General features: G+C 44.4%; 1 protein-coding gene across 2 annotated transcripts in view; it reads right to left on the bottom strand.

The window, feature by feature from the left end:
* Positions 1-14,915, bottom strand: part of Nr4a3 (nuclear receptor subfamily 4 group A member 3) — a 38,989-nt gene that overhangs the window by 18,345 nt on the left and 5,729 nt on the right. For both annotated transcript variants that reach the window (XM_006973673.4, XM_015992516.3), the window contains exons 3-5: positions 13,413-14,380; positions 9,279-9,408; positions 8,659-8,831 (exon numbers count right to left, since the gene is read on the bottom strand). In XM_006973673.4, coding sequence (XP_006973735.1) covers positions 8,659-8,831; positions 9,279-9,408; positions 13,413-14,378 — 1,269 coding nt within the window. In that variant the 5' untranslated portion in view covers positions 14,379-14,380. The remainder of the gene's footprint in view (positions 1-8,658; positions 8,832-9,278; positions 9,409-13,412; positions 14,381-14,915) is intronic.

The raw sequence follows: 14,915 nt of genomic DNA, 5'->3' as shown, positions 1-14,915 counted from the left end.
GCAGCTCCCTTCTGGAGGACATTTGAAAAGACCATGAGACCCTGAGTGAGTGCGCCATCTTTTTTTTTTTTAAACATGTACTCTCTTAACTGGAGGAGAGTTGAGAAAAGAGATCAGCTGTGCATCTCTAGACAAATCACAGAGCAACTGCTCTGTGCCCGTTGTAGTCTCTGGGTGCCCAGCGGATTAGCTAATTGCTATGATTCCCCTGCCTCATTCATTCAAAGGTTGTACATACTGCTAAGTCACATCAGGTATGATGTTATGGCCTAGACTTGGATGCTACTCCTGCATGAGTTTGTTTTTCAATAGTGGGTTGAGTGGAGGGAGAAAAACCTAAAGGACTTGCAAACTCCGTACTGGGAATAGGAACCGCAATTTACCACATCCTGCATTGGCTTCCCCAAAACCAGGGCTCAGGAATCAGCAACAGTTCTGCTTCCAGTATTTGCTCAGAACCCACCAGAGCAAGCAGTTTTCACCAGGGTTCTCTGCAGGCCCAAGCTCTGCTGGCCTTACAGTTCATGCCTCCTGCACTGGGAAGAGCAGTCCCTGCCTGCTTGGGGCATGAACTTTACTTTGACAGAACTCAGCAAGGAAAAATAAAATAAAATAAAAAAACAAAACACAGAACAAAAACCCGTAGGCCCAGCAAAACACAAAACTGCAAACCCTTTGGGATTCACCTGCAGTCATTCTTGTCCAAGTCCCAGAATTCTGGAACCAAAATCTCATGCAACCTGAGCTACCAGTAGCAGGTGGGAGAGAAGGATCACGCATGTGCCTCTGAACACGGAATTTAAAGAGACAGGCCAAAGCTTCCAGGCCAAGGCTTCCTCCGCCTGGCCGAGCCACTTAACCGTGGAAGTGGAAGAGCTGGAGCCCCATCTGTGCCTGCATACAGTCCCCACAACTCTGGGCAAGATACTCTAAGGTATTTGTTCATTGATTATTCCACTGAAACATAGGTCAAATCATAGAGAAAGAGTTTTTAAACAAACGTTTCTCTCTGTCTCTGCTAGTATTTAATGCCAGCCTATGAGGACACTTGACCCATCAGAGTCTGGCTTTAGCTATAGTCAGAGAGGTAGCAGCACCTTCACTGACAGCCCCGGCAGATGGAGATTTCTACAAAGGCCCTAGAAGGAGGATTGTTTGCTGCAGACAACAGCAAATGGAAACGGGTTTTAACCCAAACAGCCTGCACAATGCATTCAGCAGCAACTGTGGGGGTCAGGTTGCAGCAGTGGCCCAGGCCTATAAGTTATTCAGCTAGAGAAAAGCACTCTGAAAAATTAGTCACGTGATGCTGTAACAGCAGAACGGAGCTGAATATGTATCGCACTTTCAGCCCTTGATAAATATGTGAAATATACGAAGGAAATGGATTCCCTCCCCACCCCCCTCAGTATGTGACTCTTCTCTCAGCCTTCATATCTCTATAGATGATAGATGTGATCATTATATGAGTCGAACTGTGTATACATAGTCTTGGGTTTTTGTACTTTAAAGAGCGCCATTTTGGGGCTGGAGAAATGGCTGAGTGCATAAAACACTTGCTATGCAATCATGAAGAATGTCTATAAAACTCAGGTAGACACGATGGTCCACCCATAATCCTAACCTGCTAAAGGTGTAGGAGACAAGGGATCACTGAAGCAAGCTGGCTAGCAGGATTAGCTAGCTCCAGGTTCATGGGAGACCCTGCCTCAAAACCTATGGTGGAGAGTGATGGAGGAAGACACCAGATATCAGCCTTTGGACTCCACAAGCCATGTGCATGTTCACCCCACACATGCATATACTACACATACACATATGCTGATAAATAAAATAAATTTAAAGTGACATTTTAAAAATTGGTAGTGAAAAAGATTGGTGATAAATATATTTTTCCCAACTTTCTTCTTTTTTTTTTTTGATCTGTCTGTGTCCCTCTATTAAAAAAACTAAAAGCAAAACAAAAATCAAAAACCAAAACCCAAAGTGTCCCTCTTGCCACTAATGGTATGACTGCAGGTCATGTTCTCAGTACCTGTTTTCTCTTTCAATGGCAGGTAAGCTCCAAGAGGGCAGAGCCTTGTCAGATCCACCATCCATGGGCCCCCTGCCCTATATATTTGTTAAGTGAATTTAGTGCTTCCTGGAAATGTTATAGCTCATTCTTTCTCGTCCCTAAGAAAAACTGGGGCATTCAAAGTACAGTTGAATTGTCATTATTAAGCTACATTGGTGGCTCCCAAACCTCACAAAGCCAAAGAATCATCTGAGGCTCCTCTTAAGATAAAGATTATTTCTGGCCTCCTGCTTTCAAGTCTTAAATCAGTAGGTCTGGGTGTGACCCGGGGGCGGGAGTGGGGGGCAGGAGGGACCTGCATGTTAAAGCAAACACTGCCGTTCTTTGGGGTTGAGGCATTCTGGGTACCACACCCAAGGAGATGCTGGCCTGGAGGTAGTCTGGGTACCACAACCAGGGAGATTCTGGTCCATACTCATAGTGTAACTCTAGGTAGCAGCTCAGCTGCAGTGATGGGAGGGTTAGGGAATAAGAGCACTAGGAGGGATCACAGCAGTGCACTTGGTCTAACCTCTTCACCATTCAAACTGAAGGCCTTCGTGGTGGGAGCTGGCTGATGCCACTCAGTGAATTGCCTGGGAAACATCTTCCCCAAAGCGTCTTGAAACCAGTATTTTGCAGCCTTCATGCTGTGGTCTCTGTAAGTCTAACATGTGGTAGCCATGTTGGGTCTTAAGGCTATCTCATTAGCATTTAAGTGACATTTGCTGGTGTCTGGTTTGATGTGAGCAATGGTTCTCGTAGCTGCAGTCTGTTACTGCACTAAGTGGCACGGATTACCAGAAAACATCCTAGTGTGCTGAAAAAATACTTGGAATGACCAGCTAATGAGGACATTAAGTATATTTCCTCATTAGTAATTATGCAGGCGCTGAAGCCAAGCCCGGTATCTATATATACTCGTATTGCTAAATTAAAAGCAACTGTGGGGCAGGGAATAGCAGCATCGCGGGTAGAAACAAATCAAATGTGACATGTTTTGACTGCGCTGATGTACAATGATCTGAGCTCATTTTTGAGGGAGAGAAGTTTGGCCCACAGGAGAAGTGAAGGCTCCAGAGCCAGGAATGCGTCACAGAGCTCAGGAGTGCTCATCCTGGCCTCTTAAAACATTCACTCCCTCTGTGACTTGGAACACAATCCTCCCTTTTTCCACATTCAGGGAGAAGAGGGTTCACTCATTTTCTACCTTTAAGGCACATATCCTGCTACATGGAGATTCAAAGGCACTGGCTGGCAGATGCTTTCTTCTTTCTCTATTGACCTAATCACTGGGGGGGGGGGGGCAGCTAGTACTGTTAGTAGATTGTATTGGCCACATCAACTGTCAGGCTCAACTTGACAGGACAACTTCTTGTCTAACATACAATAAGCTATGAATACATACTGAGATGTTAATATCAGTAGCGGAGAGAGGGATGGGGTGACTGCCAATGTACAGAAAACAACGTGTTTCTTTGTGTTTACTTCTGAATGAATTGATTTTTTTAAAAAGGATAAAGGGCTGGAGAAATAGCTCAGAGGTTTAGAGCACTTGCTGCTTTTTCGGAGGACCTAAGTTCAACTCCCAGCACCCACATGAGGGCTCACAACCATCTAACTCCAGTTCCAAGGGATCAGATGCCCTCTTCTGACCTCTGCGGGCACCAGGTACCCATGCGGTATACAGACATACACACAAGGAAAACACTCAAATACATAAAAAATAAATCTAATAAAAATGATGTAATACTACCATTTAATATACCATAAACATGATGGTATAATATAAATGCATATTACTATTATTGTAGTTTTTTAAAAAATCAAATGAAATTTCTACTTTAAAAAAAACCTAGTAAATTGTCATTAACTAGCAGGGATAGTATGATGACACAGAGGCATCCCCTTGAGTGACTGTATCTCATCTCAGCCCTGACACCAGTCTCAGGCCACAGAATTACCCCTGCTGAGCCTTCATTTATTTCTCTGAAAACACAGCAAGAAGAGGGGGGTTGTCTTAGATGATCTCAAGGTCATTCAGTGCTGTGATTTCATAATTATAAATCTTTAAGGGAATGGTATTATACAAGCTTAATTTCAGGCAACGACAATCTTTAAATAAAGTACTGACATTATAGTTTTGGTGGCAGAATTGAGGGCTTATGTGAAAATATTTACGATGGTGTCTGACTCAAAGTCACATTTAGAGAAGTTCTTTTCTTTTTCTTATTTCTCTCTCTCTCTCTCTCTCTCTCTCTCTCTCTCTCTCTCTCTCTCTCTCTCTCTGTGTGTGTGTGTGTGTGTGTGTGTGTGTGTGTGTGTGTGTGTGTGTATGTGTGTGGGCGCTCCAGTGCCATGGTGTGGGGTTTGTTTGTCTCCATTTATCATGCAGGTTCTGGGAATTGAACTCAGGTCATCAGGGTCGGCAGCAAAAGCCTGTACATTGAGCCATCTTGCCTATTTTATCAACTTTTTGTTCTAAGTGTGTGTCTGTGTATCTGTATGTAAAGGTATAAACATATGTGTGTATGCCTGTGTGTGTGGAGACCAGAGGCCAATGTCCTGTGAGTTCCTTGACAATTCTCCACCTTTAAGATTTTCTAATCATTTGAAAAATATTAATTCTTTGAAAATGTCATAGATGCATTGTCTTAGCCACTTTCTATTATTTTGGAGACCCCATAACCAAGGCAACTCATAAAAGAAAGCATTTAATTGGGGGTTTACACATGGCAGGGAGCACTGTGGCACACACGGTACTGGAGCACTAGTTCTGAGCTATATCCTGATCTGCAGGCCGAGAGAAAGAACCCGGGCCTGGTTCTTTAAAGCCTCAAAGCCCATCCCCAGTGATATGCTTCCTCCAACAAGGCCACGCCTACTCCAACAAGTCCATACCTCCTAATCCTTCTCAAACAGTGTCACTCCTTGGTAACTAAGCATTCAAATAATATGATTCTATGGGGGACATTCTTATTCAAACCACCACACGCATACAATATACTTTCATTATATTCACCCCCAATTCCTCTCCCTAATCCATTTTATGTTTGGGAAAGAATCTCACATATAACCTGGAGCTCACCATTGGCTAGATTGGATGGCCAGCAAATCCCAGCAATCCTGGGACACTACCACCTCACCAGCTCTAGAATTTCAAATGTATGCTACTGGGGATTTGAACTCAGGTATTCACACTGGGGTGGTATGCACTTTACCAACTTAGATATCTCCTTAGGCCCAATTCTAGTATTTTGATAGATAATAAAGTCATGTTACATAATCATGTAAGTTTTATATATATATATATATACATACACACACAAATACACATTCTTGTATATTTCTGCAAGTAAGTGCTTATATTAAGGAACCAAAAAGTAAACCTCAGGATCATCAAGTCTTAAGAGTTGGAAAGGACTTAATGTCATGCAGACAACCTTTCCCTTTGTGGAGAATCCTGTCATATGCTGTCCTTGATTACTTCTTGGTTTGCTGACCTCACTCTGACAGTCGTTGGTCTGGATCAGAGAACTTGCCCTCAGAGCAGCTTTGAAGGCAGGTCCTTCCACCCCCACCCCTACCTTCTTCCTCTAGATTTGCCTGAGGGAACAGAAGTATTCTTTTTCTTTTTGATACAGGGAAAAGAGAGTGAGAGTGACCTAATTCCTACAAGCCTCCCTTCCTGTCTATATATCTTCCTCTTTCTCCAACCATCTCTTACAAGTCTCCAGAAACAGTGTAGCTACATTCCCCCTTAAATCTGGTCTTGGATCTGACTCAATCCTTGACGTGTGATCTGAAAGGACAGAGTCCATGGGACCACACGGAATTGAATTCTGGTCCCATACTTCTACTACCACAGCAGGTAATGTATCACCCCTCCCTGCTTCCACATACTCACACACGGTTGGATCATACTGAGTATCTGTGGAATAAACTCCTGAATGAACCACTGACAAGCCAAGGCTCTCCCCTTTAACAAAATCTAAATGTTGAGCTTCACATTTATTTTTGTTAACTTTCTTCGTGATGGTTTCAGCCCTTCCTGTTCCAACCTGTCGAGATCGTTCTGAATGTTGATACTGACATCCATCATATTAGCAGATTCCTCCCAGCTTTCTGTCATCTGCAAATGTGATCAGCATGCTCCTGTGTCTTCTTCCAAGTTTTTGATGAAAGCTCACTGTATTTTTTAAAAAGTCTTTTAATTTAGTTGATTTTGGTCCAATTTTTGATAATTTTGTAGAGCTAGCTAAATGCAGGAGAACCCAAGCGATGAAGCTCAACCTGATTCCAAAACAATGCAATTAAAATAAATATGCTTTATAAAATTGAGCTAGGCCTTGTAGGTAGCATCAGCATGACCCAGACTTTGGCATTGGCAATCTGTATTTGGGGCAAAGCTAACAATTAAATTGGATAAATGTTTGTTGATGAAGATGATGACTCCAGACTAACAGACTGAACAGTGCAGAGACAAGCAAACACACTGGATTGATTTTTTTCAGTGTAGAGACAGCTCCCAGCTGGGACAACTCAACGTACTGGGGAGATGTTGCCACTGCATGAGAAATTAGGCCATGGAGACTGATAATTAGATAGTTTGGGGGAGACAACATCATTCTGGGGGAGGCAACTTTTCTGGACTGACCATCAGTAGCAATGGCAAATGCCCTGGGACGATGCCAGATTGCATGCCACAGTTTTAGCTAAAGCAGCACCTATAAGCTTCATTGATAAAGATGAATTGCAGAGGGAGAGGCAGAGGTGCTTTGGGGAAGGAGAGTCTTCATGTCCAAATAGCAGTTCCCACCCTCATTGCAACCAGAGGCTGTGAAGTATGACTCCTAATTTGACCTCTAATAGATGTGTTTTGCTTGGGCCAGTCAACTCTTTCACTTCTCTTTGTTTTGATTCCCTTATTGGACCATGGGGATAATACTCCTTATCTTAACGGTGTTGCCACATGACACTGGACTGTGTCGTGTCTATACTTATTAGTACATTTGATAAATGGCCAGAGTAAAAAGTTTGATGAAAGTAATGACATACAAGGTAACATGCTGAAGTTTTGACAAATGTCATCACAAATGTCATTTAATCTTCACAAACAATCTTGGGAAGCAGATAATATTACCAAATAAGAAAGATGAGGAAACTGAGGCATTCAAAGATCAGTTTCTCAAGGTCACCCAGCTAGTAAATGTGGGCAATGGGATTTTCATCTAGACTTGCCTGCTTTCAAAGTCTCAGCCCTTAGTCAATGCATTATTCTGTTATACCATTATACTATTTGAGACTTGACTTTCATCAAGAGATGCTACTTACAATCAGAATAAGAGTCCTCAACCTTTGGTGCTAAGGATCTACCATGCTACTTATAGGGAGGCTTGTGATCAGGTGTAGAGAAGGCTTTGCTGCCTAGGATGAGGGTAGGGAGGGAGGCAAGAGGCTCTCAGCAGGTATGCCATCATCTCTGTCAACACTGCAACCTAAAAGGAGGTCACATAGCAAAGGCATACTCCTGTTCCTTGCCAAGCATTCACCCAGATGCTGGAAATGCTGAATTAGCCATGGGGAAGGCAATCAGATCAACCAATGGGAGATCCCCACACTGGCCTTTCTTCATTTGTGTTTCTAAGCTTGTCTTCAAGTGGAGGTAATACCCCTGACAGCTCATAGCTCTTTCAAGGGTGCATGAGACAGTGTGATTCAGTGTCTAACATGAAGACTTATTCAGTAACTAGGACTATTTTTTTCCTCCTCTTCCATCTGTACTGACTGTATTTTACTAGAATTCTGCTTTTCAATGTCCTATAAAAATGGCCTTATCATGCTGTAATTTTTCTCAAAAGTCTTCTTAGAGAAATTTGCAGGCTTCATACTGGTGAGATTTTTTTTTATGATGTCCTATGTTAAATTAATATGTTGATATGTTTTGGTTGACTGAAATAACAACACTGGTAATCATTTATGTTTTTCAAAATGTTTTTTCATCCTTGTGTGACTGATGCTCAGAACCCTCCTCTGGTGTTAAATATGGTAATCATTCCCACTGTGGGGAGGAGAAAGTCAAGAACAGGAGCCAGGCGATACAGGCAGGAAACAGAAAAGGCAGCATTCCATCCCAGACCTCCTGATGCCCCTGATGCCAAGGCCAGGGCTTGCTTCTCCCAGGGTCTCATCCCCCCAGATAAGCAGTAAGTTAATCAATGAGGATGCAATTGGGTAGCCTGCTTAAGGATAACCTGGGATTCACCCAGAGGGTTTGTTCACAATAGTCACAATTTCTAAAGCATCAAAGAACTACAAATTGTAGTTCACCTGTGTATCTTTTCATTGGCACCACCAGGGATCCTGCAACCACACCGTGTGGCAGGTGTAGCCCTGTCAGGGTCATTGTTACGGCATTTAGAGAGTCAATCAGGCCAAGATTATTTGGTACAGTGAATGCACTAGTTGCTAAGTGAAATGAAAACTATAGAAAAGGTAGGCTACCGACTAGCACAGTACCAGGCACAGTCCTTCAATCAACTCTGGTTACTATTGTCATGAATGGAGTAGCATAATCATTCAAGAGCATTTAGTGAACTTACTCTGGAATAATCAAGATCTCTGGGTGTCGCATCTGTTAAAGCTCGGACAAGGGCATTCATCATGCAGATCGGAGGGGATGGCGGGGAAGGCTGCGAGGGCTCCTGCTGTAGGGGGCTCTTTGGTTTGGAAGGCAGCCGGCCTCTCCTTCCTTTCAGACTATCTGTACGCACCACTGATGAGACACAGAGAGAGAAGAAACCAGTGTTTAAAGATCACATTCAGAATAGGCATAAATCACGAAAAGGAATCCAAACACATTAGAGTTTGGCAATGATGAATGAGATCCACCATTTCAAAGCAGTGTTAAGTTTGGAATAATGCTCAACAGTGATTGAGTGAGAGTTGAAATAATGAGGGGGGGAAAAGATATCCCATACTTACATGCTAGCTCTGAAAATCTCCTTCTCAATAGAACAATGGCTTTTTAAAAAATTGATTTTTGAGAAATTAGAATAAGCAGTCCTCAATGTTACTTTAGTGTAAATATAAATACCATTAAAAAGAAAATGTTTGAAAGAAAGAGACACTAGGAAAACGTGCTGCCTCAGTGTAAATATTAGCAGATTTGGCTGTTTGAGGATATGCATAAGCAAACTGGATGAAAAGCATATGTCCTTACCTTCTTTCACCATCCCGACACTGAGACACTTTTGAAATCGGCAGTACTGACATCGATTTCGACGTCTCTTGTCTACTGGGCAGTTTTTATTTGCCAGGCAAACATATTTTGCATTTTTCTGCACCGTTCTCTGAGAAAATATAACACAGAGATAGTCAACTAATAGTTTCTGGAAAGAGGTAAGACCTGACAAGATGTATTTTAATTACAATGTGAAAAGCGACAGTGCAATTTGTATAATTAGATAAATTTAATTTCCTAACACGCTAGCCTGCAGGAAAAACAATTTTATTAGTGTTCCTGGCTGACAGTGAAAATCATCTTGGGTTGTTCTGAAGCGAGTCTCAGGAGGCACCCAACTCTGAATGATAAAATCATATCTGAAATTACCAGGTCAACATATCGTACCTCAGAGGATTAGATTATCTCCACTTTTAATATCCCCTTGGGAACAATTTTCTACTTGTTCTACTCCCCTGATTATCGCTGACCTTATTAAAATAAAATCAGAATTATCTGGGCTGTCCTATGGATGGAATCACTATTGTACGCCAGCTATCACAATAACTGATTTTGTTACTCAATAGAGATGAAATCGTACAGAACAAAATCAGGGTCTGTCTCGCTAAAACATATAGGAAATAATGTTTTCATTCTAAAACAAATAGGAAATCATGTTTTAATTAAAAAAGAAATCCACATGATTGCACTACTTAGCTCACTTTATCTTTTAAAGGATACACATAATAAGCTGGTTGTTTCTGACTTCCAATTCTTAAAGTTGGGTAGAAAAATTACTATCATCTCCAAGAAAGAAAACCCAAAGCCGGGTAAGAACAAGAAAAAGAAATATGAAAGTCATATACATCCCAGTATTTCATAAATGACTATTATTACAGACACCAAAAAGACCACATTGTCAAAGACACATCATAAAACTTGATATTGGAGATAAAAAATAACATCACAGTTTTCTGAATCACATAGACTTTTGAAATAACACACAGAGCAATAATTAAACGTAATCTTATGCTCCAAATGTAAAATGATGCTTTAAGAAAACAAACAAAAACAAAAACCCATGAAAATCTTTGTGCAAATGGTTGCATGTTCACCACTGAGGATGGATTGTTCTGAAAGGACACAGACCTACACAACTCTGCCCAGAGCAGAACACTGAATTTATTTGGGAAATCTGGGCTATGTTTTAAAAGAAGTTTAGGTAAGCTGTGCTTAGTGATGTGTTTTGGGTTCAGAATTCTAGTTTTACTTTTATCCTTTCTTTTCCACTCTTCTTATTTCCCAAGTTTCAGTTTTACCCTGTCACCTTTTCATTTCATGTAAGGGAATGATTATATATATGCAATCCCCAACCTATGCCAAGTCTAAGACATGGCTGCTGGGTTTAAATGCAAAACTCTGAAAGACTTCTGGGTTTTCAGCATCTCCCTCTCTGTATTGATAGCTGTCTGTATTGATAGGAGCCTTTGAATGACGCACTCTTTCACAGATGCCCATTCTTCCTAGCACTCTTTCTCCTCACTGTCCTCAAGGCAGCGTGCTGATTTAAGCACTTGTGGCATTTTGCTTCAGGTATACATTTTCCCAATAACCCGAAGCCTTCTGCACATTTGTGTGTGTGTGTGTGTGCACCGTGTAAGGACAGAGAGATCGTTACAGTTCAATCACCGAATTCCCATCATTAACTGCACTTCATGTCACATTTTTAAAGAATTCAATTTAATGGTAGAAAGCCACTGGGTAAATCCGGTTCCAGTTCCCTTAATTAACAGATCCGTGTGGTGGTCCTACCCCAGCCTGCCCCCACCCTTTCAATTATAGATCTGTTTTCAAGGGAATGCTGAAGAAGAGGGAAGCTGTTGGGGAAGGGTTAGGGCACGATTTTAGGCTCGGGATGTGACACTCCTATGCTGTGATGAATTCTCATTGATTTAGGGATGGCTCTACGGTAGAGTCTTCACTCAATGCTTACTGGAGCGTCTTTCTTTTCTCCCTTCCTGCTGACCCTTCAGCATTTCCACTGAAATGCTATAAAAGAAATCAAACCCACTAAAGGAATGTAGTTATGTGGAAGTAGCTTTGGGACATCTTGAGTAGGTAACTGGGGGTGGGGGAGAAAGAGAAAAAGGGAGGAGGCTAACCTGGGTTTGGGTTCTAGCTCAGTGATAGAGGACCTGCCTAGCAAGCACAAAGCAGCCCCCGTTCAGTCCCTAATACTGAGGGAAAAAAACAGAGGCTAACCTGAATGTCTTATTAAAAGGAAGTTCTGCCCTTAAATGGCCATCAGCTTGTGTGTCTGTGGGGCATTGGACATGGCAGCATCTTTATCCAAGCATCCTTTCATTTACCTAGAGAATTCAATGAGTGGCATGATACTCATTGTCACACCAGAAATAACCCCCTGTTGGTTTATATGTCCAACTACAAACATGTGCATTGTCATAAATACTTCCGAGTTTTCATTCATTAATAACTATTGTTTTATGGCTCTTTAAAGACTAGGAAGTGGGTGCTTTTATATGTTGATATCTTATTTAATATCGCCTTTCTCTGAGTTTGATCCACTGGTTGGGAAATTAAGATCTAGGAAGAAGACTTATGTCCAATGTTATAAACTGGTAGGTGGTGACAAGTTAGGGCTCCTATTTGAATCTTCCAGCCCCAGTTCCAGCATGCTCCTAAATATACTCTATTTGCCTCCCAAATCCTAGTCACCCAATCAGCATTCCACTTCGCCTATGAAATTTGTGTGGGTCTGCGCATGCCTGAAGTATCAGTAGGTCAGGATGTGAGGAGACTAAGACAGAAGTTTCTAGAACTGTCTGAGACTCAATGACAAAAGGAAGACAAGAGAATAAGTAAGGTGGCCCACTCCCCTGCGCACTTGCACACACACACACACACACACACACACACACACACACACTCACACCCACATACACCAGGGATGGAAAGACTACTGAACTCCAGGGTCAAGAGAAGCCAGCTGTCCCTATGCCACGTCACTCACTGCACAAGCCCGCCCGCCCAAGGGATGCTTCTCTAGGGTTCAGTTTTTTTTTGCTGATAAATATGGGAAGGCTGGTGACACTCCCACTGTAAAATCCTCCACTGTGTCTATGAGAGAATGATCAACGTGGGTACTGTGTGCGCGCACAGATGCAGGGAGGCAAGTGTTCCTAGAGGACCGGGTAGATTGGCAAGGCCTGAGTTCTGCCTTCTACCCTTCTATGAAGGAAGCTGTCCCAAAATGCCCCTAGCCAGTTTGCTCCCACCCCAATTCTGCCACTGCAGAGCTAGGAAAAGGAGGCATGTTGGGAGCACACAGATATGAGTTGACCTCCCGTATCCACCTCACTCTCTGATTATAAGTTCTATAGCAGTTGAATGACCTCTCTGAACCTCCATTTTCTTCTTCAAGGAACAAGCATAATTATCCTCTATCTTCAAAGCACACTGAATAAAAACAGCTAGCGAGCGACCAAAATTCAATCTTTTTTTTTTTTTTTTGGTTTATTTTGAGACAAAGTTTTTCTGTGTAGCTTTGCTCCTTTCCTGGAACTCACTCTGTAGCCCAGGCTGGCCTTGAACTCACAGAGATCCGCCTGCCTCTGCCTCCCCAGTACTGGGATTAAAGGCGTCGGCCACCACCGCGGGGCCAAAATTCAATCTTAAGTCTGACTAATTCTAGACTAGCAGTTCTTCCTGTGAAGATTGAGACACAAATGCCCTGGCCTGACATACAGGTACTATTTTCTCAGGCACTCTGGGTGTACAGGGAAGGGATGATGATGTTTGGGCATTGTTGAAGTTTGGATCCTTTAGAGAATTTGCAGAAGCCCCTGTTCAGAAAAAAAAAAGCACTCAGAAGGCAATGTCAGGTCAAGAGGTTGGGGTCGACCCATCAAGTGCACGGACAGCTGCTTGTTCGAGACTTTGAGTTTAAAAGCCCCGAGAAAGAAAGGTCTGAAGTTCTAGCTTAGGAATAGGAATGCGCAGTGAGTGAGCTTTCATACTGGCCAGGGGCAAGAGGCTTGCTACCCCTACTTAGATGCCCCAGCAAGAGGCCTGACTGCAGAGCAGAGGAAGCGCCTGGAGGAGGCATGCTCTCACCTTGAAGAAGCCCTTGCAGCCCTCGCAGGTGCGGACCCCGTAGTGCTGGCAGGCGGCATTGTCCCCGCACACCGCACACGTGCCCTCGCCGGAGGATGAGCTCCTGTTGGGTGGCGATGGCAGGCTGGGACTCTCTCCCAGCAGGCTGGACGCAGTAGGGGAGGCTGTGAGGCCCAGCGGTGGGAAGGTCAGCGCGGCCGTCCTCTTGGCCAGCGGGAGCCCGTACGGGTGGCCCTCGAGCGCAGCAGCTTGGCTGCTCGCGGCAGCCGCGGCTCCCAGGGGCAGGCTGAGCGCAGCGGCGGCTGTGGGGTCGTAGCCGAGGTGGTGGCCGCCCGCTGGGCTGGGCGCCGGAGGGTGCGGCGGCGAGGGCTTGAAGTGGAAGAGCGGGAAGCGCGCTGCAGCCATTGGGGGCACCGCCTTCATCTGCGGGTCGAGCAGCTGGCCGGGTGCGATGCAGCCAGGCGCCGAGGGCAGCTCGTCGTCCCACAGCGCCCCCGCCTGCGGGGGGAAGCCTGGCGTGGTCGGCGTGGACGGCGGAGACTGTTTGAAGTACATGGAAGTGCTGGGCACTACGTCGTCCTCGGGGCCAGAGGAAGGAGGAATGGACGGCTGCTGCTGCTGCTGCTGTTGGTGGTGGTGGTGGTGATGGTGATGGTGGTGGTGGTGGTGGTGGTAGCCGTGCTCACGGCCTTCTTCCATCTTGATCAAAGGCCGCGGCCCGGAAGGCGGCATTTGGTACAGGCAGGAGGGCTTGAGTTCGCAGCTGCTGGGGTAGCCCTCCATGAAGGTACTGAAGCTGGGCAGGGACGTCGTGGCGGTGGCCATGATCCCTGTGCTACCGAGGTCCATGGTCAGCTTGGCGTAGTCGGGGTTCATGATTTCTGTGGTGTATTCCGAGCCATACGTCTGCGTGGCGTAAGTGGACCCCGGAGGCGAAGGGCTATATTGGGCTTGCACGCAGGGCATATCTGCAGGGACGGAGAAAAGGGCTCAGAAGCCAGGCGACACTCCTTTGCCAGCTGGATTCACTGCTCTTGAATCAGGAAACAGAGGAAGTGGCATCCTCTCCCACCTGCTGGCAAAGACTGAGTGCCCCAAGCTTACTTTCTTCCTTAGTGGGAAGGCAGCTGAGTCCCTGACTGACAAAGGGGCCACAGACAATAGAACCTGACCTCCTGGGGCTGACTTAGATCTCCCTTGCTCTCTTCACCAGATCTGGATACAAATGTTTTCTCTCCTAAGCCCAGAGAATTAAAAAAAAAAAAAAAAAAGTTGAAGTCCTAAAAACCAACTGGAGTGGTCTCCCTAGCCATAGGCAGGGCCAAGGGAAAGGAAGCGAATGCCTTGTTAGTTCATTTGGGTTAGAAGGAGGCCATTGCCTCCCCCCCACCCCAAGACTTACACACATTAATTTGTAAACCCATGAGCTGGTGAAAAAGATGTTCCGTGTGGGACAAGGGAGGCAGTGACATGCTAACATTTTATGAGTGCCAACTAAGGCTG

The sequence above is a fragment of the Peromyscus maniculatus genome, chromosome 2 (assembly GCF_049852395.1).
Source record: "Peromyscus maniculatus bairdii isolate BWxNUB_F1_BW_parent chromosome 2, HU_Pman_BW_mat_3.1, whole genome shotgun sequence".
Lineage (NCBI taxonomy): Eukaryota > Metazoa > Chordata > Mammalia > Rodentia > Cricetidae > Peromyscus > Peromyscus maniculatus.
This window is presented reverse-complemented; position numbering and strand designations above follow the sequence as displayed.